At 56.8% G+C, this 26525-nt stretch overlaps 1 protein-coding gene across 3 annotated transcripts in view; it reads left to right on the forward strand.

Moving 5' to 3' along the window:
• RNF144A (ring finger protein 144A) overlaps positions 1-25897 on the forward strand; it is a 109150-nt gene extending 83253 nt beyond the window's left edge. For all 3 annotated transcript variants that reach the window (XM_062208916.1, XM_062208917.1, XM_062208918.1), the window contains 4 exons: positions 4598-4805; positions 9245-9392; positions 14474-14563; positions 22065-25897. In XM_062208916.1, coding sequence (XP_062064900.1) covers positions 4598-4805; positions 9245-9392; positions 14474-14563; positions 22065-22196 — 578 coding nt within the window. In that variant the 3' untranslated portion in view covers positions 22197-25897. The remainder of the gene's footprint in view (positions 1-4597; positions 4806-9244; positions 9393-14473; positions 14564-22064) is intronic.
• The last annotated feature ends 628 nt before the right edge of the window (positions 25898-26525 follow it).

Below are 26525 nucleotides of genomic sequence, written 5' to 3' on the forward strand. Positions count from 1 at the left end.
TGAGCTCTTCGGGATGGCATTGCCAAGCGTTCAGCATGCCTCAGTTTGAATGTCCTCTCTCGAGGACCCAGGGTCCTGGAATGCCCTTTGAAAGAGGGGTGTGTGGGCTCCGTGTGGCCTTGCTTTCACATATGAGCGTCTCCTGGGCCTCGAGCTCACCTGCACAAGAGCACAATGGCAGGTGATGTGTGCAGGTGACGCTGCTTCCGCTGAAGAACTCAGCGTGAGGACACGGCCAGTGTGTCCCCAGGGTCCCCTCAGTTTGTCACGGTGACGTCTGCTCCCCTCTCCCAGGGCTGGCGTCCAGTTCTCACCTGGGTCAGGGATTTACTACCACGCCACGCACCTGATCGAGGTGGGCATATGACAGCCCGGAGGGAAGGATCCAGAGCCTTCTAGGTTAGCTGAATTCAGAGTTTTATTTTTAATCCTTTAAGTAAATGCTACTGTATTCCCTTTTGAGGCTTCATTTAAAAAGATTTATTTATTTGAAGGGCAAAGCAGCAGAGACTGGGGGTGGGGTTAGAGAGAGAGTGTTAGAGATGGAGAACTCATATCCACTGGTTCATTCTCCAAGTGGCTGTAACGGCCAGGGCTGGACCAGCTCAGAGCCAGAAGCCAGGGACTTCATCCCGTCTCCCGCATGGGTGGCAGGGCCCAAGCATTCGGGCCACTTTCTGCTGTCCTCCTGGGAGCATTAGCAGGGAGCTGGATCGGAAGCAGAGCAGTGGGGCTTCCAGCCTGTGCTCTGACACGGGATGCCGGTGTTACAAGTGCTGACTTAATACCGGCCCCAAGAAGCTTTTTAGAGGAAAGAAAGAATGTGTCCAAACTGGAAAAAAAAAAAAACTCAGGGAAACAGGATTTGGGCTGGCTTTGAAGTGTGTTTACTTAACTGGCCTGAGTCATCTCCTTTGGGGCAATTGTAGCCTGAGCGCAGCCACGAGGTGCACGGTGCACGGTGCATGGTGCAGTTGGTGGCTGGAGTTCATCTGGACTCCTGAGGGTTTCAGCTCTTCTGAAAGCATTTCACAGAGAGGACCTTGACAGAAACAAGCAGTCGCTGGGGCCACAAGAAGGTGACCTTTCCGTGGCATTGAGTTCAGTCTAGAATGCAGCGGGCACACATCTCCCTACCAGGAATTCTAACTCTTGCTCTTTCTTCATGCTTGGGCTCAGGCAAAAAGTTTCTCTTTTTCTTCCTTTGCCCAAAAGTGAAGCCAACTCAACTTAGGTTAAAAAAATACCTCTCAGACAAATAACCCTCTGAAATATTTTCCTAATGTTATGTTTTTTTTTAAAAAAGAATGATTCAGACTGAATACCACAAAAGACCTGTCTGTGTGAAATGTGAGAACGGTGGAGCTAAAATACTGCTGTGGGTAGAGCAGGTCCTTGGACAGCCTTGGGGATGGGATCAGAAAGCATATTTCTACCACCTTAAAATACTCCTGACTTGCAGTCAGGGGAGGACACACAGAGGGATGCCGCGTCGGTGATCTCCTGACAAAAGTCTACGCTACCTGCCCCACTTTGTCTCGGATCCAGCCAGGGCCCCTGGCAGGCAGGGTGCCAGCAAAGGTGACGCCCACGCCTGAGGGCGGGGACTGGCTTCCACTCTGGCTGGGTGCCCACTCCGCCGTGTCCACGCCTCTGAGCTCCAGCCGCGCCAGGCTGCGAGTGTCTGTTCCATGTTGCCCGCCTGGAAGCCTGGGCAACCACTGACACACCGTGACTTACTCAGTTCTTTGTCCCGTGCCACGAGAGTGCCTGGTCAGAGGGAAGTGGGCACCAAGTCATGGCTTGTTTGTTAGGAGAAAGTCGAGTCAGAGAGATTAAGTCGTGTGCCCGGGTTATCTGGCAGTACGCAGGCGGCCTGCAACCCAGGACTCCTGACGGGCACACTCACAGCTGGGTCACACCCCGTCCCCGCCGGGCACCAGGACGGCAGCCACGCCCGGCCGCACACTCAGAGCCAGGAGCACAGGTGCCCAGTGGATGCAATGGATGCAACCATTGGTAGAAAACTGGCCTCTGAAAGCAGCTTGGACTTTGCTGACTAGAGGGAGGGAGTGATGTGAATGGTCTTCGGAAAGTTGGAGTAGAGACTGGATTCTCCTGGTGGGATGGATACACGACAGTTGCTCCGTGCATCCCAGTGGATAGCATGTGGTGGCTGTGCTGCGTGCTGCCGGGTCTTGCGTGGTCTGTGTAGCAGGGAGACATGATGGAGAGAGAAGCTGTCTGGTGTCGCCAGCTCTGGGCTCTCTCACTCCTCGGTTCAGCAGGGGATGATGGATGAGACTATGAGTCAGAGGTGTAAGCCAGGAGCCCAGGCAGGCAGGGACTCCCTCCACGTGGGGACAGGCGGCGCCGCTGTCGTGCCTCCCTGAGGATGGGAGTCATTAAGTGGAGGTTGTTACCTTGGAAACCGTTCCCAGATCTCCCCGTGGCCCCAGCCCAAGAGCTAATAGGGCCTTTGGTGAGGAGGGAGCAGTCAACAGCTGCAGTGTTAGCCCGGAGCACAGACAGAGCTCAGGCCTGGAGGGGCCTGGGAGACAGGGCCCAGCCTTGGCCGTCTGCTCCTCCCAGTGTCAGGGCTCCTGGGAGCCCTCGACGAGCGGGCGGGGAGTGCGGGGGAGGCTGGAAGGGTCGAAGGCCAATGCTGTGGTCCGGCTCTGCTCTCACCACCCCGTCACGGTGGACAGAGCCGAGGCCGGCCGGGGGTGTCTCTTCCCGTGCCATGGGCCGTTGAGGACCTTGACCGTCTGCCTTCCACAAAGCCCGATGGGATCTTTTCTGGGGGCCTGGCTGGGTATGGCACACTCAGTGGAGGCTCAGGGCTGTGTGGGCTGAGGTGCTGCAGAGCCCACACACACACTGCAGCCCCCGTCCCTGGGTAGGCTACTGTGCGAGCTGCCACGTACTCATGGGAGCAGTCCCCACAAGTCCCCACACCTTGCTCCCCCGCCCCCTTATCCCCATCTCCTCTGGCTGAGTCATCTCTACTCCAGCTAGCTGGGACAGCTGTCCTCATGTGTGCCCTGCAGGCAGCAGCCAGCTTCTTCCAAAGCCACCTCATGCCGTGTGACAGCCAGGAACATTCTTAGAAAAGCAGGCTTTGACGCAGTCCGCTAATTAGAGAAGAGCTAAGAGTCATCCTCTGAGTGTGGGGAGCACCCTGCAGATGTTCTGTTGCAACGGAAGCCACTTCAAGCGGGCACAGGTGCTGAGCCCTTCAGCTCCTGCACTCCATCCTGGTCTTTGTAATCTTCAGCCAGACCGGCCCACTGGAGGGCTGCGAGCCTTGATTAATTTACCAAATAAAAAGAAAAGAGAGCGAGAAGTAGGGGGGTGCACCAGGAGCTGGCCAGGGTGGCCTCTGGGGGCAGCTGCTGTCACCAGGCTCCACTTGGCATTCCCTTCCCAGCAAAGCGGAGCCGGGTGCACAGAAGCCAGGGCCAGCACAGTTCAACAGCACTCCTGGGGTAGGCCACGCGAGTGTGTCAGACTTCTGCCTGCCCCTTGCACTTGGGGACCAGGGTAGAGGCACCAGGGTGGGCACGTTTATGACGGGCATCAGAAAGTTTGTAGAGCGTTCGCCCCATCTTTTGTTCTGTTTTTTGCACACTTGCTGTAAGTCCCTGGACACCTCAGCCAGGGAGCTAGTGACGCCGTTGTGTGTCCAGGTGTTCAGGGGTGGTTTGGGGCCACCTCCTGCATGCCCAGTGGGGATCCCCAGTGAGCTTCCACCCTGCCCTTGGTACAGGCAAGCCCACCTGCCTGGCTGCCAGTCACAGGCTGAGGCTTTCGCTGCCTTCCAGGTTCCCAGCAAACCCAGCGGTGTCCCTTCCATCCCAGGAAGGGCCCTGCTGAGCAGCTTGGAGCCAGCGGCCCACTGCAACACCTTGGGGAGCAGCCCCCCAACCCACCACTTTAGGCCGCCATGCTTCCTGCAGGGCACCCGTGTTCTGGGTGGCTCCTCCCTCATTGAGAATTCAGCGTCAGCCTGGACCAGACAAAGGGCGCTCAGGCCCAGTTATTTCAGTTACTGCAATGTTTGGGCAAGGATGCTAGGGACCAGGCTTGCAAGTGCATCCTGTTTATAAAAACAAGCGTCTTAATTCCTCTTAGTGGGGACTCTGTTTCAGAGGGAAACACACTGCTGAGGGCACTTCCTCGCCGCAGTTGGCTTGGGACAGTTCAGCCATCTTCCGTCCCTGTCCTGCTTTCCCAGTACTGGCGGTGCAGTCTGCCTGGGGCCGGGTCCTGGCTGCAGGTGTGGGGCCTGGGGGCAGAGCGTTGAGCCTGCAGGGCACCCAGGGTCTCCCAGGGACCACGAGCATGCTGGATGCAGACAGCTTCTCTGAAGACGATGCAGCTGTCTGGAGACCTGCTGCTGCCCTGTGGGAGTGGGGAGGGGTTTGGGAGTGCTGGGAGGGGAGGTAGAAGGACACAGCGGGCAGAGAGCTGTGCTGGCCAGTCATGCACTGTCTCAATGGTGGCATGTTGGGGAAGGCACCAGAGGGTCCCCTGTGCTGAACCCCGAGACCCTGTAGCTCCTGGCTTTGATGTGCATTTTTCCTCCCCATGCCAGAGGTGCTCTTCGATCCCTGTCGGACATGGTGCCCAGCGTCCACCTGCCAGGCCGTGTGCCAGCTCCAGGACCTGGGGCTGCAGACGCCCCAGCTCGTGCAGTGCAAGGCCTGTGACATGGAGTTCTGCTCGGCCTGCAAAGCCCGCTGGCACCCTGGCCAAGGCTGCCCAGAGACCAGGCCCATCACCTTCCTTCCTGGGGAGAGCAGGTACGTTGGCGCACGAGCTGCTGCAGAGGGTGTGGCCTGGAGGCCTGGGCTGAGAGAAGCAGGAGAGGGCCTTCCTGAAGGTGCTACCAGGGTGGGGATACGGCTGCTGCTGGGTCAGCCCTCACACGTCTTCCTCTTCCTCACACGTCAACCTTCTTGTTTTATCTGTGGGTGTATGCATGCATTTTTCAAAGATTTATTCATTTATTTAAAAGGTAGAATTACAGAGAGGCAGAGGCAGAGAGGGGTGGGGGGAGGTCTTCCATCTGCTGGTTCACTCCCCATATAGCCACAACAGCTGTAGCTGCACCAATCCAAAGCCAGGAGCCAGGAGCTTCTTCCAGGTCTCCCACGTGGGTGCAGGGGCCCAAGGACTTGGGCCATCTTCTACTGCTTTCCCAGGCCACAGCAGAGAGCTGGTTTGGAAGTGGAGCAGCCAGGACTCAAACCAGCACCCATATGGGATGCCGGCAATGCAGGCGGCAGCTTTACCCACTATGCCACAGTGCTGGCCCCTGTATGTATCTTTGAGAACTGACTTTGCACCAGGTGTTGTGTGAAGCCCCACGGACAGACAGATGCTTCAGAACCACACTCTGCCTGGCCTCCTGGAAGAACACACATGTGCACAGTGCATTGCTGGAAGCACACATGTGTACACAGTACATTTCTGGAAGCACACACGTGTACACAGTGCATTGCTGGAAGCACACACGTGTACACAGTGCATTGCTGGATGCACACACGTGTGCACAGTGCATTGCTGGAAGCACACATGCATGCACAGGGCCCTGCCGTGTGGATTTTAAGTTCACAGATACCTGAGGTTTTTCCGAGACCCCACTGTGTTGAGGATGATCCAAAATGGAGGTGTAAGCACAGGAATGAGAGTGGGGGGTCAGCAGTCAACCCCAGAAGGCTCCCCCACAACAGGCTCGCAGCCACTTGGGCCCCGGGCTGCGTTTTCCTGTTTGTGGAGGATGTGGGAACACTTGTGTTTCTGCTCTCTTCTCTGGGTAGCCAGATGGCCGGGCTGCTTGCCCAGTGGACACTGCAGCGTCGTTCTGTGCACTTGGAAATTTCATGGATGGACCCACACAAAATCGCTAGTATCTGGGTCTTCCTGTCCTGAAATGCCTGCAATGTCACAAGGTCCAACTCCACAGGCATTGAGGCCGCTCCTGAGCCAGGCACTGCCTGGCTGCCCCGCACCCGGAAGTGTGGCCAGCTGCTCCCTGCTTTCCTCCATCCTCCCATCCAGCTGCCCAGCCCGGTTGCCCTGGGCACCTTGTTCCAGCCACAGGGCTCTCAGCATCCCTGCCACCCACCCCTTGTTCACACATTTGTTCCTGTACCTGGAGCACCTCTCTCTGCCCTGGAGACTGCTCACCACCCTGCAGGACAGGGCCCGCGTCCCCTTTGTCAAGCTCCCGGTTCCCAGGGCAGGGCTGCTGCCGGCACCCTCTGTGTGTGCACACACTGCGTCTTGGTGCCCCTGTCGACAGGGCTGGTTCTCCCATCAGGCTGAGCCGCCCTCGGCACCTGCCTGTGTTGGATCTCGGTCCCCCTCTCTCCAACAATGGCAGGCATCGTGTCACCCAGACTTAGGGGTTTTTGCAAGAAGAACCCTGCTCCTTGGTTTGATGAGATTAAAATAATTGGCAGGGCTTGGTTTCCATGGTGGGGAGGCGGTGAGTAGAAGGCAGACTGTGACATGCGCCCTGGCACAGCAGCAGAGCCCTGTGCTTCCAAGAGAACCCCCTTGGCATGAGTGCGTGCATTGCCGGCGTTGTGTCCGGCTCCATCGAGGAGTGAGGACGAGTGAGCATTGTCCTGCTCAGATGCAGTGGCGCCAGCTTTGCTGCTAGTGTGAACCCCTGTTCCAGGGAAAGAGGCGGAGTCCTTGGGGTCTGGTGGCTCGATTTGTCTTCTCCTGTGATTTTCCACAGGGACGAGTGAAATCAAAATTCACGACTCTCATTTTGTAGAAATTTACAAGTCAGAAGATTTCACATAAAAACGCTCCTCCAGGAGAGGAGCAGGTCCAGCCACACCGAGCTCGGGCCCTTGCACTCATAGCCAGCAGTGCAGCGGCCACCTCTCTGGAAGCATCTGGGGATGCAAAGCTCTCAGCCCTCGACGCCCGCTCCTGGCTCCCAGGAGCAGAGGCCGAGCATGAGTCCATGACCAGCAGATGCTCATTCACTCTTCCTGTGTGGGGTTTCCTTAAGGTGGCCCCTCCCCTTCCCCATGCTTCTGACCGGCACCCTGTGTGCCGCCTGGAGATGCTGGGGGCAGGTAGGATGGATTCACAAACTCTGTCTCCCCCAGTAAATTCGACTTCATCAGTGACAGTATTGCATATAACCCAGACACCAGGGCATGCTTGAGAACCCTTGGTTGTCACCACCATGCACATGTTGCCGCATGAAACCACGCACAGGAACCTACAGATTTTAACCTCCTCTGCACACTCCAGTGGCTGCCTCCCTGCTCTGTCATTTATGTGAGGCTTAGCTTGCGAGTCACTTGAGAGTGTCAGTCTCATTACTTCAAAGTCACGCCACCACAGTCTTTACCGAACTTCATAACCCTCCTCGGTCATGGGATTTGGTACCTCATGACTCCTGGTCTTTGCAAAACCAGATCTGGTCTTAGGAGGAGGCCGCAGTTACGCTGTGGGGTCCTGTTGGAGGCACTTGCTGCATGTTGGCTCTTGTGTGGATTGCAGCACCTGCTCATTGGACACTCCGAGGTGTGCAGCCTGCCTGGTCTTCTGAACCGGAGTAGGCTTAGAGCCGTGGTTTTAGGATCATTCAGGAATAGTATGGCTACCAGCTACCGCTTGTTGAGTGGTTGTCAGCGTGCTGGTTTCTTTGCCTGTGTGCGTAACTTGCATGCACTCCTTAATCCTCACGGCAGCCCTGCGGGAGCAATGTCGCTAGCACATTTTGCAAAGGAGGAGACTCAGACTGGTGGTTCATCAGTAGCACAGCCAGGATTCGTTAGTCTCCAGAGCGCTCCTGCCTGCAGGGCTCATGGCTTCCTTCCAGAATTTCTTCACTGTCACCCTCTCCACTCACAAAGTAGACTCACCTTGCCCGTAAGAAACGTCCCACTGCTCATCCTGAGCTGCCGCACCCTAAAGGGTGTTCAGTCCTTGTGTCCCCTGATGCTTGGGGGAGGTATTTCCGCGGGAATGCAGTCACAATACCAGTGTTTCTCAGCTTCGGTGAATGGCCACTCATGCGTGTGTTAAGTTCTTCAAAGACCACGCCCCTCAAAGGGGAGTGGTTTTTCTCCTGGTGCCATTAGATGGTTTGTAGTCAGTTCAAACGGTAGAGCAAGAGCAGCCTCCCACGACGGGGATCACTGCTCTACAGCGCACCAGTATCCTGGCGGGTGCTGTCACTGACGTCGCGAGCAGCAGGAGGGGGCGAGCCTCCCTCATGAGGCCTCAGTATCTGGGCCGTCGCTGCTTTTCGCTGGACGCTGTGCACGTGCGGGGTGCTGCCTGTGCTCTGATGCCTCGTCTCCTCCCAGCTCACACTGTGAAGCTCAGACATTGTCACACAGCTCGTGTGTAGCAGAGCAAGCGCTTGCCCAGGCATACATGAAAGACCTTTGTGCTACCAACCACTACAGACCCTGCCAGACTTCTCAGGAAGGCAACTTGATCCAGCAAGCCAGTTAGGTCTGTCTAAGCAACCAGGGTGTGCTGGGGTGTGTGTGTGTGTGTGTGTGTAGCATCTGTTTTTTGCTTTTTTTTAAGATTTATTTATTTATTTGAAAGAGTTACGGGGGGAGGGGAGGTCTTCACTCCCCAGTTGAACGCAACGTCCTGAGCTGTGCCGATCCAAAGCCAGGAGCCAGGAGCTTCTTCCCAGTCTCCTACATAGCTGCAGGGGTCCAAGGACTTGGGCCATCTTCCACTGCTTTCCCAGGCCATAGCAGAGAGCTGGATTGGATGTGGAGCAGCCGGGACTTGAACCAGTATCCACATGGGATTCCGGCACTGCAGGCGGTGGCTTAACCCACCACACCACAGTGCTGGCCCCCTGTTTTTTTCTGATACTAGGAAAGTGCATTAAATTTGTTATCAGCCCTTTGGAAAGCACGCAAATACAGGAATAAGGACATGGTGTTGGTCGTAAGAGCCTTACTCAGACACCCCGACTATAAGCTCTTTGCCACAATTTCTTGGGCTTTGTCTGTACATGTATGCATTCAGATGGATGCTGCCATCGCTCTGTTTTTCCCCTAGAACTGGCTGGTTCCCGATGTTTAGATTGTCTTTTCTGGAGTTTCCATGCCTTGCTTTTATTTCATTTACTATCGGAGACCGCGGTCCCTCCAGCTGAGCAAATGCTTGCAGTGTGCCGACGCTGCCCAGCGAGGCAGGGCCCCTGTGCGCGAGCCTCACGATGTGTCTCCCGCAGCGCCGCGTTCAAACTGGGAGACGACGACGCCTCCATCAAGCGCTGCCCCAAGTGCAAAGTCTACATCGAACGCGACGAGGGCTGCGCGCAGATGATGTGCAAGAACTGCAAGCATGCCTTCTGCTGGTACTGCCTGGAGTCCCTGGACGTGAGTACCCCGCCCCGGCTTCGCTCGCTGTGCCGGGCTCTCAGGCTCAGGTTTGCAAGGACAACAGCAGGGCAGTCACGGTCTAAAGAGCTGGACAGAGAAGTCGCCCCGTTACCCGGTGCCTCTGTGAAAGCGCTTGTTCACTGTGTGCAGTGGTATCAGGAGGCAGCAGCTCGGGCAGGGATAGGGATTCTGAGGCTGGGGGGCCCGGTGCCGGCCTGAGATTCAGCCTGGGTGTTGAAGGGCTGTGGAGGATCTCAGGTTTTATCTAAGGGGCCACTGTCTTGGTCAGCTCAGGCCACAATAAGAGACTAGCGTAGACTGTGTGGCTTAAACAACAGCTATTTCTTTGTTTTTTTTTTTTTTAAGATTTTTTTAATTTATTTATTTGGGAGGCAGAGTTACAGACAGAGAGAGGAAGAGACAGAGAGAGAGGTCTTCCGTTCACTGGTTCACTCCAGAACCAAGTGGCTGCAATGGCTGGAGCTGGGCTGATCCGAAGCCAGGAGCCAGGAGCCAGGAGCTTCTTCCTGGTCTCCCATGCAGGTGCAGAGACCCAAGCACCTGGGCCATTTTCTGCTTGTCAGGCACATTAGCAGGGAGCTGGTTCAGAAGTGGAGCAGCTAGGATATGAACCAGCACCTGTATGGGATGCCGGTGTCAGACAGACACCGAGACCACGTGCGGGTCTGTTAGGGCAGTGGCACAGGGGGACTGAGGCCACAGATGGCCGAGCTCGCCAGGCATGGGGCAGTTTCCAGTGTCTACACCCACATGGTCTGCAGGGCCTGAAGGGTCAGCTCTGCTGGGTGTCAGGGAGGAAGACGTCCGCTCGCTGGAGAGCCCGGGCGAGCTGTGTGCTGAGGCTCCTGTGCTCAGAGCGTTGCCCGGCCTGCAGAGCTGCCTGCGCCTGCAGGAGCCGGGCTTGCCGGGGTGCCCCCCCCCAACACACACAGAGGCCCAGACTGTCCTGGAGCGGCCTGGCCTCACACGATCGCCGCCGCTTGTCAGCACCTGTTCTCCTTCAGAGTCTCGCGTTGGTAATGCATTTGCTGATGGATCGCATCTTACTGTGTCCTGTCCCTTTCGAACCTGATGCAACAGTCGGGCCTGCCAGCCAGCGGCCATGACTCTGCCTAAGGAGGAGGGACGCGGATGGCCAGCTTGCCGACGTGTCGTCAGGCCCACCCGAGGACTTCCGGGGACCAGCGTTGGAAGTCTGCAGACAGGAAGGTGGAGTTCCAGCGGACTGAGGTTTCTCAGCGCCCTCCGCAGCTGCCAGGACACCGTCTCAGGCTGGCGGGGGGAGCACCGCCGTCCTCCCCTGCTCTGAAAGCTGTGCACCCCCTGCTGTCACCCCCACTCCTGCCTCGCCTGCGCCACAGGAGCCGCTCCACGCTGGCCCTCCATCACAGCTGTCAGCCGGGGGCTGCCTGTACAGATGCAGCGCTGCTGGGAAACGACTGTTGCCATGGAGACCTGGAAGAGGATCCGCCTTGGGGTGATGACAGGGGCACTGACAGTGATGGAGCGCGAGGGTGGAAACACACGTGGCCCGAGGCCCCCAGGTCGTCCTCATAGCGGAGGGGGCGTCCGTAGCTTTTCGCTGCTCTCAGGGTGCTGCACCGAGGTGCACGTTCCTGCACACGCAGGCTCCAGCAGTTAGAGACTATCCCAGCGCTTCCGGCTCGTCGTGTCCCTACTCCCTGTGGTGGGCACCTGGGGGGCCCCTCCCTGGATCTCAGCAGTAAGCGCTGGCCCAGCGTCCACTGCTTCCGGCCGAAAGGGCCGTGTGCAGCTTCCTTCCCCCTTCGTTTCTTCAAGGGACAGGGGAGAGTTTGCCGTAGACTGAGATCGTTGTGACGTGCTGCCCTGTGTCACTTGCCCTGCATGCCTGCTCTGTTTACTGAGTGTGGTGTGTCTATGAGTTGGAGTGACTGCTTCATGCCTGCTTCTTAAAAAAAGATTTATTTTTTATTTATTTGAAAGCAGAGATACTTAGAGAAGCAGAGAGAGGAATTTTCCACCTGCTGGCTCATTCCCCAAATGGCCACAATAGCCAAGGCTGTGCCAGGTGGAAGCCAGGAGCCCGGAGCTTCATCCAGGTCTCTCACGTGGATGCAGGGACCCAAGCCATCCTCTTGGGTCATCCTCTGCTGCTTTCCCGGGCACATTAGCAGGGAGGTGGACGGGAAGTGGAGCAGCCAGGACTGGAACCAGCACTCCCATGGGATGCTGATGTCGCAGGCAGCGGCTTTACCCGCTACATCACAGTGCCAGCCGCGTCTCATGCCTTCAGGAGAGCAAGTCCAGGGGGTCAGCAGGCGGGATCCAGGTCCAGTCGCTCCTCTTTCAGACTCTAGAGCCGTCATCTTTGCACCTGGATGGCTATGTCCATCCAGAGTGTGGCAGGAAGCGTTAATCTGCAGGTGCGTGCAGTAATCGCGGCATCGATTTGTTCTGATCTCCGAGCATCTCACTGGTTGTACTGCTCTGTAGCCTGTGCCAGGTTGCACTGTTCTGTAGCAGGTGCGAGTGCTTCTTTTCAATGAAGGTTGGAGAAGGCTTTAATGACACGTCTCTGAACAACAGCAAGGGAAATGCTCTGGTCGTGAACAGGGAGCCAGATTCCCAGAAGCTGCCAGGGAAGCCAGACCCAGGGGCTTCAATGGCAAACCTGAGATATTTATACGTTGAGCGCCACAGAGCACTTTGATCAGGCGATAAGATCGGTGCATCCTACATACGCGTTCATCTTGTTCGTGACCCCTGCGCTGAGCGTCCCCAGCTCTGCTGGGGTTGGAGGAGGGGAGCAGAAGTCCTTGGCCTTAAGGGACCTGACTTGTTCTTGGCAAAGACCCCCGTAACATGTGCTATCAAGACCCTGTGATGAGGGCCATCTACAGTGGGAGAAAAGTCCACCCACAGCTAGAGGAGGCCCTGGTCTGGGGGCATGGGGGACAGCGGAGGTCACAAGGCTCAGTGGGAATTTGCTCATCAGGGAAAGAAGGTGCTGAGCCCGGAGCTCCCAAAGATGTGGACACGAGCGAGAAGCACACGGAGATCCCTGTGGCCTGAGCACCGACACGAACGCTGGGAAGAGAGCATCCTGCAGGTGTGGGTGCCAAGCTGAGGACCTGGGCCTCCAATGCAAGGCCCTGTGCTTCCCAAGTGGCCGTCCAAGGATGTGGGGACCCTGCCTGAGACCTGCGCTGCTGGTGACTCCCACGTGCCAACCCTGTGGCCTCTTCCACAGCTGGAGACCCTAATGGCTTCTCAACCCTGTGGCCATGTGGTTTGTGCAGTGTCTCAGGAAGCAAGCTCGAGCAAGAGCCTATGGCACAAGCCGTCATGATCGGCAGCGTGGGAAACCAGGTGTCAAACCGCAGCTGGGCTCCAGCCTTGTGTGCGTCGGCAGCTGTGTGGCGTGGGGTGCGGTGGAGAGTTCTAGGAGGAGCTCATCCTACATGGAAAAGCCGGAGGCACGTGGGGGGCTGGGAGAACCCTTGTCTGTGTCTGCCCCTCCTGTATCCATGGCATAGACCGGGTGTCCCGATGGAGATGAGCAGGCAGTAGCCGTTGGACTTGCAGTCCCTGCAGAGGCTTCTTGCCCCTGCCTACTGAAAGCCAGGATTTATGGACATGCCAGGAGGCACCAGGACACCGGAAGCTTGACTCGGATCAGTGGATGCAAGGCTGGTGCCTTCTCGGTACAAAAGGAAAATGAGCCACAGTCACCAAGGTTCATGGTAGCACAGGTGCTGGGAGGGGCAGGGAGCAGCGACCCCTGTCCCCGTCTGCCTGGTTCAGAGGTGACTTCCTACTCTCTGGGACACACAGGGCCCTGAGTTTATCGGCTCTCCTCGCAGAAGGAGGCGGTCTGTGTCCAGGCTCCGTGCGGCGAGCGCACAGCCCTTGCCCCTCCTGGTCCTGTTTCCCTGATCCTTTACTGGCATAGACTGGAAGGCAGCGCCTCCTGTAGGCTTCGCTTAGAAAGGCCACTCCACTCCTGCTCAGTGGGGTGTGCAGGGAGTTGGGACCCAACCCTGAATTGGGGAAGGCCACGTCATTCGAGAAGTCGGCACGTATGAGCGGCCGGACTCCAGGAGACCCTGTGTGGCCAATGAGGGTTGCCCTAAGGCAGTGCTTGGAGGTCCTGGGGTTGGGGAGTGAGAACACCTGGACAAGGCCTTGACAGGTGTTTCCTGGGGCACCCAGAAGACAGTGGCTGCTAGGCTGCATTGTGACCACCGAGAGGAGCTGGGGTCTGACCTGCCGGAAGCCTGTGTGGCAGCGGTGGGGGACGCCATCCATCTGGGGGATGCTGTGGACTCCAAGCCAGGGCCAGGACAGGCCTCTGAGCTGTCACTCAGGCCGTAGTGGTCGGCTTTTCATGCCTGTGGTGAAGTGCACGAGAACACTCACTTCAGGAAGAGAAGAGGATCCTAGAGCCCCTGGCTAGGATGCTCATGTCTGAGGTTGGTGGCCCCTGGCCAGCTTCTGTGAGGCTGGTGCACGGCAAAGTTGGGGTGTTGCAGAGGGAGCACCCCCTGGGAGCCAGGAGCAGACAGAGCCTCCTAGAGAGAGCCGCCTGCCCAGGGCATGACCCCAGTGACCCCAGGGCCTCGCAGCATGCCACCGCCTGGACCCAGCACTCAGGTTAGGTTTACGCCCTCTGTGTATCGTTAACTTAGGACTTCGGGTTACCGACCTGTGTGAGTGCACACCCAGATCCTGTGTAAGCCCTCACAGTTGCCGTGTGTCCACACAAAATGTGCTCCTCCTGGTGAGCTCCAGAGGTAGCCCCTGTGCCCAGGGAGGCCCTCCCTGGAGCTGCAGATGGAATTCTGGCCGAGACTCCTCCTAGTGCCCCAGGCTGGCTGTGCCCTCTGGGCTGCTCCCCAGAGATCGGGAGGGACCACTGGTCCGGACGCAGAGCCAGGGTGCCCAGGGGCGTGCCTGTCTCCCTGGCCGGCTCCCTCCTGGGCCTCCAGTCACCGTGAGCTGGCTCGGGTGCAGCCTTCCCCAGGCCCAGCAGGAACGCCTCGCTGATGGCTGCTCTCTCTCTCTGCACCTCCCAGGACGACTTCCTCCTGATCCATTACGACAAGGGACCCTGCCGCAACAAGCTGGGCCACTCCCGCGCCTCTGTCATCTGGCATCGGACGCAGGTAGGCAGGCAGGCTGGGGGCTTTGCTCGGGGTGGAGGTGGGGGGTGGGGACATGTGTGCAGGTGTATCTGGCATCGGACACAGGTAGGCAGGCAGGCAGGCCGGGGGCTTTGCTCGGGGTGGGGGTGGGGGGTGGGCACATGTGTGCAGGTGTATCTGGCATCGGACGCAGGTAGGCAGGCAGGCCGGGGGCTTTGCTCGGGGTGGGAGGAGGGATTACACGTGTGCGGGTGCGTGTGGTTTCCTGAGGCCTGCCATACAGGAAAGCAGAGCTGGCCAGCGTGGCTCCTGCTGGGATTCTAGCTGTTCTGAGGTTGAACTTACCGAGCCACGGTAAATATGGCTCACTTTTAGCACACGGGGGAGAGTTAATAGCAGACCTTGGATCCACATTTTTCCTGGCCCGGGTCATGGTCCAGCTACGGACTGCTTTGCCCTAATGGAGGGTTTGCTATCCAGACCCGAGGCCAGCTTGTTGGTGAGGGAGAGCGTGGCGGGGAGGAACGGAGCGAACCCAAGCTGTGAGGCCGGCCCAGCCCGCACAGCTGGTCAAGGGCCGGCCTCTGCGCCCACGTTCCTTGTGTTTGCAACACTTCTCTAGCACCACCAGGCACGGTTCCAGAGTGACTCTTCACACCCGTGCGTGAGACGTGCATGCCCCTCCCTCAGGGAGCCGTCGTTCTCTTCAGCACCCAGCTCCCGTGCTTGCCCCCACACGCCCATGTGAGTTGGCTCTGGCGCGGTAACAAGGCGTATCGGTGCGTGTCTCGGGACACCCAGCCCCGCATGGCGGTGGTGCGTGGTCGCTCAGAGCTCACCGGCTGAAGTGCAGGCGCTGGCAGAGCCGCCCTCTATGGAGACATTGCGGGGATGCTGTGCGCATGGCAGGCCCCACCCAGTGTAGACACCCATGGGATGCTGTGCACGGGGCACACCCACCCAGTGTAGACATCCCCAGGGGATGCTGTATACGGGGCAGGCCCCTCCCATTCTAGACACCCCTGGGATGGTGTGCACAGGACAGGCCCCTCTCAGTGTAGACACTCCCCGGATTCTGTGCACGGGGCATGCCCAGCCAGTGTAGACACCCTTGAGATGCTGTGCACGAGGCAAACCCCACCCAGTGTAGATAACCTCAGGATGTAGTGCATGTGCCAGGCCCCACTCAGTGTAGACACCCCCGGGATGCTGTGCACGGGCACACCCACCCAGTGTAGACACCCCCAGGGGATGCTGTATACGGGACAGGCCCCTCCCATTCATAGACACCCCTGGGATGGTGTGCACAGGACAGGCCCCACCCAATGTAGACGCCCCCGGCATGCTGTACACAGGACAGGCCCCTCTCAGTATAGACACCCCCCGGATTCTGTGCACGGGGCATGCCCACCCAGTGTAGACACCCTTGGGATGCTGTGCACGAGGCACGCCCACCCAGTGTAGACACCCCTCTTCTGTTGGCTGTGTATGGCTTTTGCGTTTGGCTCTCCAAGCTCTGATCCATCCCAACACAGTGGTGACCTCCTGGTCCTGCAGTTTACCTCCAGCAGTGAGGCCGACCCCAGGCTGCTCACTCAGAAAGTCCTCTTTCCAAGAGCCCGCTGCTCCCCTCCCCTTCCTGCAGGCTGCTCAGCTGGGAGCAGGACTTGGCCTTGGCAGATAATGACCCTGGGACTCACAGTTTGGCTCTGTGTCTGTGGCAGAGCTCTCGACGCACAAAAGCAGCCTCAGTATCTCCTATGTCAGCGTCTTCCCGGCCTCTTTATGGCCTTGGCAGAGCTGCACCAGCCTGGGTGGTGCTAACGGCTGAAGCCCTGGGGATTTGGGCCTGCACGTGGGTGGTCGCCCCGTTCTCGCACCTCCAGGGCCTCGGCACTGAGACCCCTGTGAGCTCCCTGCCCCTCCGCTGCCAGGTCCTCACCCCACCTGCCCCTCGGGATTCCCGGGGTGCTCAGCTCCGTGCCTCAGTTCCCCCATGCGGTGGCCCCGTTGGCGTCAGCGTTGCCAGCGGCCCCTGCTCTCTCAGTCTCCATCTCTTCTCTGATAAACACCCAGAACTGTTCTTTGTGGCAGGGGCTTGTGACCCCCCCGACCCTGTGCCTGGGACAAAGCAGTGCTTCAGAGCCTGCAGCTGCCTTGCAGGGGGGGAGGTGTGTGTGTGTAGTGATCCTGCAGCCTCTGTGCACTGCGGCTCTGAGCAAAACCACGTACCAGGCTCGGGTCTGCAGGAGACGGCCAGGCAGGCTGAGATAGTGGGAGAAAGATGCTTTCCTTGTTGATAACCACCTGGAAGGTTCCGGAAAACCAGGATCTGGGGGCTGGGGAAGGGAATCAGGAGTGTAGGCTCAGGAGGAGACCCTGGTGGGCTGTGGGGGGGCCTCTGGGGGTGCAGCTGACAGGAAACGAGAGGATGGGGAGTCAGGGTGCAGACCTGAGGCTGCAGGCTGCACGGCACTGGGGAGCAGCAGAAGGTCTTAGAGCAGCAGAGTTGAACACTCCGGTCTCCTGCATCTGGCCTTCGCCTCGTCTCCGTGTCTACACAGCAGGAGTAACCTGTCGGGCGGCCCCTCAGAAGGGACCTGCCTGCTCAGGTGGCCCCCCGTCCCCTCCTCCTCCCCCACCCACTCTACCTGCTCCTTGCACTGGATCCCGACCATCAGCTGTCTGTTGCTAAGACCATGCCCCAGCCCGCCTCCTCCAGGCAGCCACAGGGCAACACTGTAGCCTGCCTGTGCACACCCACACGTGCTCCCTGCGTGTGTTTCCTACTCTCCTCTGTTGCCTGACATCCAAGCCTTGATCCGCTGTGTTGATCCAATGCCCCCACACGGGGCAGGGGCACCATCGCTGAGAACTTCTTGCCAGAGCTGGGTTTCGTAAGCTTCCTGGGGAAAAGACTTGTCTCCCTCGGCGCCTTGCCTGACCTGAACCTCTGTGGTCCTCAAACATACACCCCTGGGGAGGGCGTCTGGCCAGGCAGCTGAGATGCCTCCATTCCGCACCAGAGTGCCTGGCTGGATGCTCGGGCCAGCCACTGACTCCAGCTCCCTGCAGATGGAGACCCCGGGGGCAGTGGCGATGGCTCAGTGGGCTGGGCCCCTGCCGGCCCTGTGGGAGACCTGCACTGAGTTCTTGGCTTTTGGCTTCAGGGCTCCCTCTCGCTCTCTTTGGATTGCTCGCTCTCTCTGCTCCTCAAATGAAAAGAAAATGCACCCTCCAGTCTGTGTGCTGTGATTCTAAACCCATGGTGTTAGTCCCACAGCAGGGTCCCTGCTCCCTACCTCTTCCTGCCTGGAGATCTGACGCTCAGTAACGTTGCTCTGAGAGATTAGAACGAAGGTCAGGGCGATGGCAGGTTGCTGTCACTGTTTTCATAGGAGTAAAAGCGTCACACGCTCAGTCCGTTTGGCCTGGCACCTGTGTCAGATGTAGCTTTCTAGTCAGACCTCATGCTGTGAACAGGAAGCTGTGTCTCCGTTGTGTGAAGGTTTTGTACACTTTTTAAAAAATATTTATTTATTCATTTGAAAGAGTTACAGAGCGAGAATGATGAGAGAGAGAGGGAAATCTTCAATATGCGGGTTCACTCCCTAGATGAGTGCAACAGCCAGGGCTGCGTCAGACCGAAGCCAGGAGCCAGGAGCTTCTTCCTGCTCTCCCACAAGGGTGCTGGGGCCCAAACACCTGGGCCATCTTCTGCTGCTTTCCCAGGTGCATCAGCAGGGAGCTGGATGGGAAGCAGAGCAGCCAGGACTTGAACGGACGCCCGTATGGGATGCTGGTGTTGTGTGTTGCAGGAAGCAGCTTGGCTTGCTGGGCCACAGCGCCGGCCCCAGGGTTTGTACGTGTATTTAGTCCCCAGTGGTCCCAAGGTCTCCTGCTCTGACAGACAGCAGTAAGGACGGTGGGGTGACGCGCAGGCGTGCGTGATGCTGGCTGTGAGCGGCCGTCTGAATCCTCAGCCCCGAGCTCCTGGGTGTGAGCTTCGTTCCGTGCAGCCCTGGGCTCCTCTGCCCCTCCCACCTTGGCTGCCTACATGATGGCTGTGAGGTATCTCCCTGCCTTGTCCCAGCACCCGGCCCCCGCGGGAGACCCAGGGGGGCTGCTGTCTCTGCACTCGAGGCAGTCCACCTGCTGGGGATGCACCTGATGGGGTGCTGCCGCCCGCATGGCCTCTTCCTTCTGTCCCCAGCTCCCCCTGTGACAGAGGGAAGAGCCCATTCTCAGCCAAAGGGTGGCCATTAGCAGAGCCAGCTGGCTACCACTGACCCGCGGTCACACGCGCAGTGAGTGCCCTCCCCCGCTGAGTGCAGGGGCAGGGCTGCCTGGGGACTGCATACGTGCCCGTGTCTTGGAAGCTGTGTGCAGTGACGAAGGGTGTTATTCACAGAACTCGCTGAAATGTGCACAAGATCTTGGCATTGACACTAGGATGCCAGCTCTGTGTGTCCTAGGCAAACATTGGGACCCTTGGACAGCTTCTCTGGCCCTTGGCTGTGTGCCTGTGGGATGAGAAAATTGGACCAGATTATTCCTTGAGCCATGTGTGACTGCCAGCCTTCTGTGGCTTAGACATTCCCTTCACCTGCCTGCAGCTTTGCTGTGGACTGGGTTTTCCCAAGCCCTTGAGTGTGGTGTTCTGTTCACGGCTTCATGCCGTAAACTGAACACATGCCACATGCTCACGAGACAGGTGCTGGTGGTTCCAGGCCTGGCTGTTCCACTTCCGATCCAGCTCCCTGCTGGTGTACCTGGGAAAGCACCAGAAGACTGCTCAGGTACTCGGGCCCCTGTCACCTACGTAAGAGACCCAGATGGAGCTCCAGGCTCCTGGTCCAGTCCTGGCTATTGTAGCCAGTGGGGGAGTGAACCCGTGGATCTCTCCCTTCCTCGGTAACTCTGCATTTCAAATAACTAAAAATAAATATTTTAAAGCGGGGGGCATTGAGCTGTGTTGGGGCCTTACAATGTTCACAGAACAGGTTCTGCTCTTACGTAGAGTACAGCGTGACAAACACAGGTTGGGGGGAAGGAGTGGGCTTTTTTTTTAATATTTGTTTGTTTATTTGAAAATCAGAGTTATGGAGATGGAGGGAGAAGCAGACAGAGACCTTTCATGTGCTGGTTCACTCCCCAGTTGGCCGCAATGGCCAGTGCAGGGCCAGGCCAAAGCCAGGAGCCAGGAGTTTTATCTGAGGGGTCTCCCAGATGGGCGCACTTGGGCCATCTTCCGCTGCTTTGCTCCAATCATTAGCAGGGAGCTGGGAAAGTGGAACATCTGGGCATGAACCTGTGCCCATGTGGGATGTGGGACGCCGATGTCACAGGTGGCAGCTTCACCCGCCGTGCCACAACACTCTCCCATTCTTTCCGATCTCAGCGTTTCCCAGAATACAATCCACTGTGACGGACAGCAAGTCTCCCTGGAGCCTGAAGCCATTTCCTGGCTCTCTGGTGCCTACGTGCGTCATCAGGGCCTGGCTGCATAGCGTGTTGCCAAGCCAGTGCTTTATTGTGATATTTGTTTCTCATCTCATCGGCTGTGATGTGCTGCTGGCAATATCTGCCCACGCTACTTGGCAATGGGCTGGGTAACCCAGCGTATCACATAGCGTGCAAAATAAGAGGACAAACAATGAAAAGTTAAGAGGAGGGTAGAGGATTTGGCTGTTTCTAACCGCAGACTCTCTGGCTCCCTGGAGGTGCACAGCTGTGTCTGGGTAACGGGGATTCTCAGGTGTCCTGCGATGGGCAAGCTTGTCTTCTGTGTGCTCGGATACCAGTCTGCATGTGATTTCACAAAAGCCTGTTCTGGAATCAGACCATGTGGCTCTGCCCTTCAGACGAATGAGTTATCCAGCAGGTGCAATTGGTAAATGCCATCTTAGAAGGCAGTCATAATTAGAAACGCACACATGGGCATACGGGCGCCGAGCAGGTGGGGGGCATTTCAGGAGAAGTCCAAGTCAAGGAGCCCCTGGTTTCACACATCTGGGATGCGTTAGCATGCCAGCATGCTTGAGAGTGAAGAGTGGCTCTTGGAGCTTTTAGCGCCTTTATTTTATAGCCAGAAAACAGAAGTGAAGACAGAACCACGTGCCAAGCGCATTCATGCGCTCATCACTGTGAACACTAGGTGGCGGTCTAACTCCATCTTCTGATTTTGGTTCTGTGCTGTTCTGGGCCTGATACCCTTAATGGACAAAAGCAAACCACGTGGTTTCGGTCAGCCACAAGGTGACATTTAAATGACAACATGTCTACCTTTGAGACTTTTTTCTTTCAGCGTTTACCCATACGTAGGGGTAAATGTGTTTTCAAACAAAAAATCACAATACCTACGGTTTTGAGCTTTAAGCTCCTGGAGTGACAAGTGTCAGGCCATCCTCTGATGTCCCCCACCTGTGTCTACTGTACCGTCACCTGGAAAACCTTACCCCGTGCCTTCGTGTGTCCTATCCCCTCCAGCCATCTCCCACGGAAGCCCCCTTACCCTGAGCGACTGTACCTGTTTGTCACATGGGGATCCCTTTGCACCAGGCCCCCGGGGGTAGTTTCTGTAAAATGTTTCTTATCAGTTGATTGGCTGTTGGTCTCTTTCCACTGGACAGGATGCTCTTTGAAGGCCAAGATCTCATGCACGTTAGTGTTTGCAGCACATCATGGAGTGTCTGTCTCATGGGAATCTTGTTGGTTAATTGATGGATGGGTGTTTGGGTGCTTAGATGGAAGGGGAGAAGGAAGAAAAGGGAGAGAGGGGAGGGAGTGGACAAGAGTGAAGGGCAGAACATCTGGATGGGTGGGAAGCTAGTGGGCGGATGGGTCCATGGAGGGTGGCTTGTTGATTGGGATAGGTGAATTGTGCTTGTTTGATGGATGGGTGGTTGGATGACTGGATGAATGAGTGGGTGTGGGGATGCTGGATAAGAGGGTGGTCAGGTGAATGGATGGATGGTTGGATGGATGTAGATTATGGGTGGATGGATGGTTAGATGTATGGATAACCATAGATGGTTGGGTGGATGATGGATAGGTGGCTGGCCAGACACATGAATGGATAGCTGTTGGATAGATGTGTCGATGATAGATGAGTGGACAGCTGGATGGCTGGGGAGATGAATGGAGGGATGTTGGATCCTTGGATGGATGGTTGGACGCACAGATGTGTGAATGATGGGTAGGGATAGATGGATGGCTGTGCAGATGAATAGATGGGTGGGTGGATGGATGTATGGATTCATGGATGGGTGGATGAGTGGATGATGGACAGCTAGACAGGTAAATGGATGGACATGTGGGTGATGGCTCAATGGATGACTGGAGAGATGGACAGATGGGTGGATGGGTAATGGATAGGTGGGTGCTGGATAGATGGATAGCTGGACAGACGGATGGACGGATGGGTGGATAACGGCTGGGTGGCTGACTGTGGAACTGCAGCTCCAGCTGTGGAACCTACGGGCCTGCCTCTTACCTCTGCCCCCTTGTGTCCTTCTTCCAGGTTGTGGGCATTTTTGCTGGATTCGGCCTCCTGCTCTTGGTGGCCTCGCCTTTCCTGCTCCTGGCCACCCCGTTTGTACTTTGCTGCAAGTGCAAGTGCAGTAAAGGTGACGATGACCCGTTACCCACCTAGAGGAAGACGCAGTGCTGGACCAGACCCCGCCTCCGGGAAGCGTGGCTCTCCCCGCCCTGCCCTGCTGCCCCTCTCTCACTAAACATCTTTCTTGCCTTATGTGCCCCATTGAGCTTCACAGGGTCAAGCCGGGCGCCATGATTTCAGGGACCGGTGTCAGGAGCTGGGCGTGGGGAAGACGAGGCAGGCATCGGGCTGGCAGGTCCCCCACCGTCGGTCTCTGCAGACTTGGCAGGACGGGGGCTGTGGGAAGCAAACTGGGCGATGGCCTGGGAGCGTCTGGTGGGGCCTGAGACCTGCTCATAGGAAACCTTGTCCGTCTCCTCCTTGGCTTCAAGATGGCGCCGTGTTGTTGAGAGAAGTCTCGCGAGGATTTCCCCTCTCTTCAGGCAGAATCTGATTATTCCGGTGTGGCCTGGGAGAAACACTCTGTTTATGACAACTGTTTTTTTATTACTAATGGCATTTAGTAAAATCCTTTTTAGAAGGCGTTTCTTTTTCTTTCCAACTGAGTAGTGAAAAAATCAATAAGGTGCATATAAACCATCCTAGGCCTTTCTTGAAATGTGCGTTTTGAGCAGTTACGGTGAAGCGACTTTGCTGGCGTGGCCACTTCCAGGAGATTTGGAAAGCCTTATGCGCCCTGTGTGGCCCTCTGGAAGCTTGCTGTGATAACTTTTCGAAAGCTGTAAACTGTGTACTGTCCGAGTGCGGCTCCTGTATGGTTGCATTTCTTGGACGGTGCGGATGTGTCTAAGGGACCGTTGCCCCCAGATGGCCCCGTGCTGTCTGCTCTAGCGGGGGTCAGCCCTTCTCACCCAGGCAGCAGCGCGCCCCTTTCTATGTCTTCAAACCAAATGTTTTTCCAGGACCCCATTCTGCATAGAGTCGGAGTGCTTTCTCCGCTGACTTCTCGCGCCGTCAGCCTCCACGGCAGGCCTGGGCTAAGGAGCAGCTGCTGGATTTGCCCACTCTTTACTTTGAAAACGTGTGTGTCTTACACAGCTCGAGTCACGTTCTAATAACCATTTTGCCCTTGCTGGAAAAAACAAATCAAGCAACAAACTCGCGCGTCCTGTATGCTTCCACGTGAAGATTCTACCGCTGGTGACCGTAGGGCGGTGTGATGTGTGGCAGCAAAATGCACCAGTCACGAAGAAGACACACGCCCCTGCATCCACTGACCTTGACGAAAGCAGGGAACGTGCGTTCTTCCAAGAAGTCACTTTCAAAGCCACGCGTGCTTTGAAGGAGCAGAAGGCAGAGGCTGTACATTTATCAGGGTGGAATTTCTTAAAACGTGCGACGCATCCTGCAGAGAAGCAAACAAGAACACAATTTCTCCATCGAAGTGGCTTACCCATTGCAGGCACCGATGAGCAGAAGCAACAGCACAGCCCTCTGCCCCATGTGCATCGGCTTTGTCTGTGCAGATGAAGCCGTAGACAGTTCAGCTGGTGTCAGCCGGATGCTCCGGAGCTCCCGGGATTGCGGCTCTGTGTGATCATGCCGGAGCCCGTCTTTCCGGATGATGCCCGGGCCGAGAGTCTCTGTCGTTTGAGATGTTGTGATGGTAGAATGGCTTTTCTGGAAGAGGGGTGACAGCTCCGTGAGTCGTGGGCTGCCCTGTGCGGCTGCAGCAGTGGCCACTGCCCTCAGAAATGCCAATCAAAGGGGGCAGGCCTGTGGCTCAGTCCCCGGTGGTCCACGGGACAGCCTTGACGATGCCCTGTCTTTCCTGCCGAGTGTAGCTGGGTCTTCAGGGGAGCCGTGTCCTCTAGGTGGGAGCCAGGGCCTTTGGAAAGATTGCACTCTTAGGGCTACCGCTCAGACCCCCCATTCCTAGGGGGACAGGATGTCCTCCCCTCTCAGGGGCGTCTCTGACCCAATCATGCATGTCTGTAGTCCCAAACGTCCTTGTGCCTTCACTTGCACCTGTGTGTTTCATCAGCACATGGTTTGACCCAGGAAGTGACCAGCGGTCCCGGGGCCAGCCAGGGACAATCCGATCAGCACCTGCCTGCCCGGAGTTTTCCTGTCCAGCATGCCTCTATTTGCTCTGTCTGATTTAGTAATCCAATAATTGCTCCATGGTAAGCTTGCCCCCCCTCCCCGCCCCCATGACACCTTGCTTGGAGTCGGGAAGCCAGACCCGTTTGTGTTCCTGATGCAGTCTTCCCCACGCTCCATGTCCGCTGTCTATAGAACATGGGGAGATGGAGATTGGAATGTTGCCGTCCCTCTGTGGTCCAGTCGGTATGGGGAGCTCTCCACCTGGCAGGCAGAGCCGATGCTGTTGCTGTCACTCAGCATGGCCCATCTGCGGTGGGAGAGGACGCGCACATTGCCCGGTGGTTTGCCCTGGGGCACTGTGGAAGCACGACGCTCACTTGTTCAGAGGCCTTTCCGCCCTGGCCGTGCAGCCAGGCTGTGTGGCTGCTCGGGGCTGTGCCTGCCGAGCACATGACTGACCTGCAGTCATCTGAGGCCTTTGGGCAGCTGACCCCATTATGTGGCTTTACTTGATGTCTGATCCGTCCATCAGGCTCTGCCGTGGACCCTAGGGCCCGGCCAGCACAGCTGTGTGACCTCACAAGAGGCCTGCGCCCCAGAAGTGGGGTGTTCGTCCATGCAGCAGAGAGTGGCTTAGCAATGAGCATACACAAAACCCTTGATTTCAGGGAACACCATGCAGGCCGGTTCTTCCCCCACTCCCAGAAGTCCCTGCAGACCGTGGAGCCAGCATCCACCACGCAGGCAACCTTCTGGAGAAGAAAACCTTCTCTTTACAGCAGACGGTTCCACAGAACCAGCGTAGAAGCCAGCTCACATCCTGACTCAGGCCCCTGGAGAGAGAGAGGGGTCATCAGATACAGACAGGACCTCAAGAGGAGTTTCTCTTTCCCCCTTAGATTACGAAATTTAAAGTTTTTTTTTTTTTTATCAAGTTGGAAGAGAAAATTTCTCTTTAGCAATCAGGGGTTTGGGAAGAATTAGGGCGGGTTTTTGTATAGTTCTCAGATTTTCCTATATTAATAAGTAGACTTGTGTGTACACACACACACACACACGTATAAATGACACGCATGTATAAATAACACTTCAGGAAGGTCTCTGTAAAAAAAAAATACCAAAGTTTGTCTCTTTCTTGTAATGAACCCAAGCCCTGTGAGCATCAACAAAGCAAAGCGCCGAAGACTGGTGTTGCCAGCAGCACCGCGTGGAACGGAGGGGCCTGCATTGCACACACCCGCTAGTGCTTCACGACCAGGCGAGCTGCTGCCTCGCCATTCACGCCTCGCCTCTGCTCCGTGCAGTCGTCCACAGGTCCAGCTGGGGGCCGCTCCGTGCCCATGCCTGATCCCCCGTCTGCCTCGGCTCACTTGACCATGGGTGTATTTTAATCTTGTGTAAAATACGCATGGATGGCTCCTGCACACGCATGCATTATGTATGTGTGACAAGTGTGGTAAAACGATTTGGTTTGTGTTTTTGCAACATCAGTACATTGTGTGCCACCAACACTGTGATGTATACAGGAGCTGTCCGAATGCCGTTCCATGCTGTGTTTTGTACCTGGGACTCCTGATGTAATTCCAGTACATATTTTACACGTATTGTGTCCGACGTAGGCTGCCTCCTCGCCCTTCAGAAGGGGTGTCTTTTTCAAGATATTTTGGCTGGAATACAGGTGACTTTTGTAAAAGCTGCTTGGCTCTGTGTTTTGTGGATGCTTTCTTTAGTGTGGCCCTGAAAACAAATTTTGTGGAGGTGAAGGTGGAAGGGGAGAGAGGGCGAGGTGTGTGTGTGTGTGTGTGTGATGTCACTAGGAATCAACCTTTGTATCCTGAGGGTTTCTCTCAGGAGTGTTTCAACCCTCAGGTGCCAGGGTAATGCAGATTGCTGTGCCCCACCATCCCCTGGCTCCTCTGTGGTGCTGAGCCTGGAGCGCCACGCCAGGAAGCAGCCCACGTGGGACAAGCACCTTACCAGCTACGCGGTGCTGCGTGGGGTATCAGAACAGCCAGGGTGTAGCCTTTCTCTGCTGGGAAAATATGGGATAGATGTGGATGTTTCTTGTTTAATAGAAATAATAATAATTGCCCACCTTGATTTTCATTGGCCTTGTCTGAGCTTCATGGGAGAACCTGTACGTCACCATGAACAGGAGCGCCCTGTCCAGAGTTGGAGTTAACGCACCGCCCGTAGCGTCTCAGGGTGCAGACAGGGTGGCGTACGGCCAACTGGGCCACGTGGGTGTGAAGACTCAACGTACCTGTGCTCACGGGACCTTTAGTCTGAAAGGGGGTAGATGTGGCAGCCTGCTGT

This window comes from Lepus europaeus, chromosome 13, assembly GCF_033115175.1.
Source record: "Lepus europaeus isolate LE1 chromosome 13, mLepTim1.pri, whole genome shotgun sequence".
Taxonomy (NCBI): domain Eukaryota; kingdom Metazoa; phylum Chordata; class Mammalia; order Lagomorpha; family Leporidae; genus Lepus; species Lepus europaeus.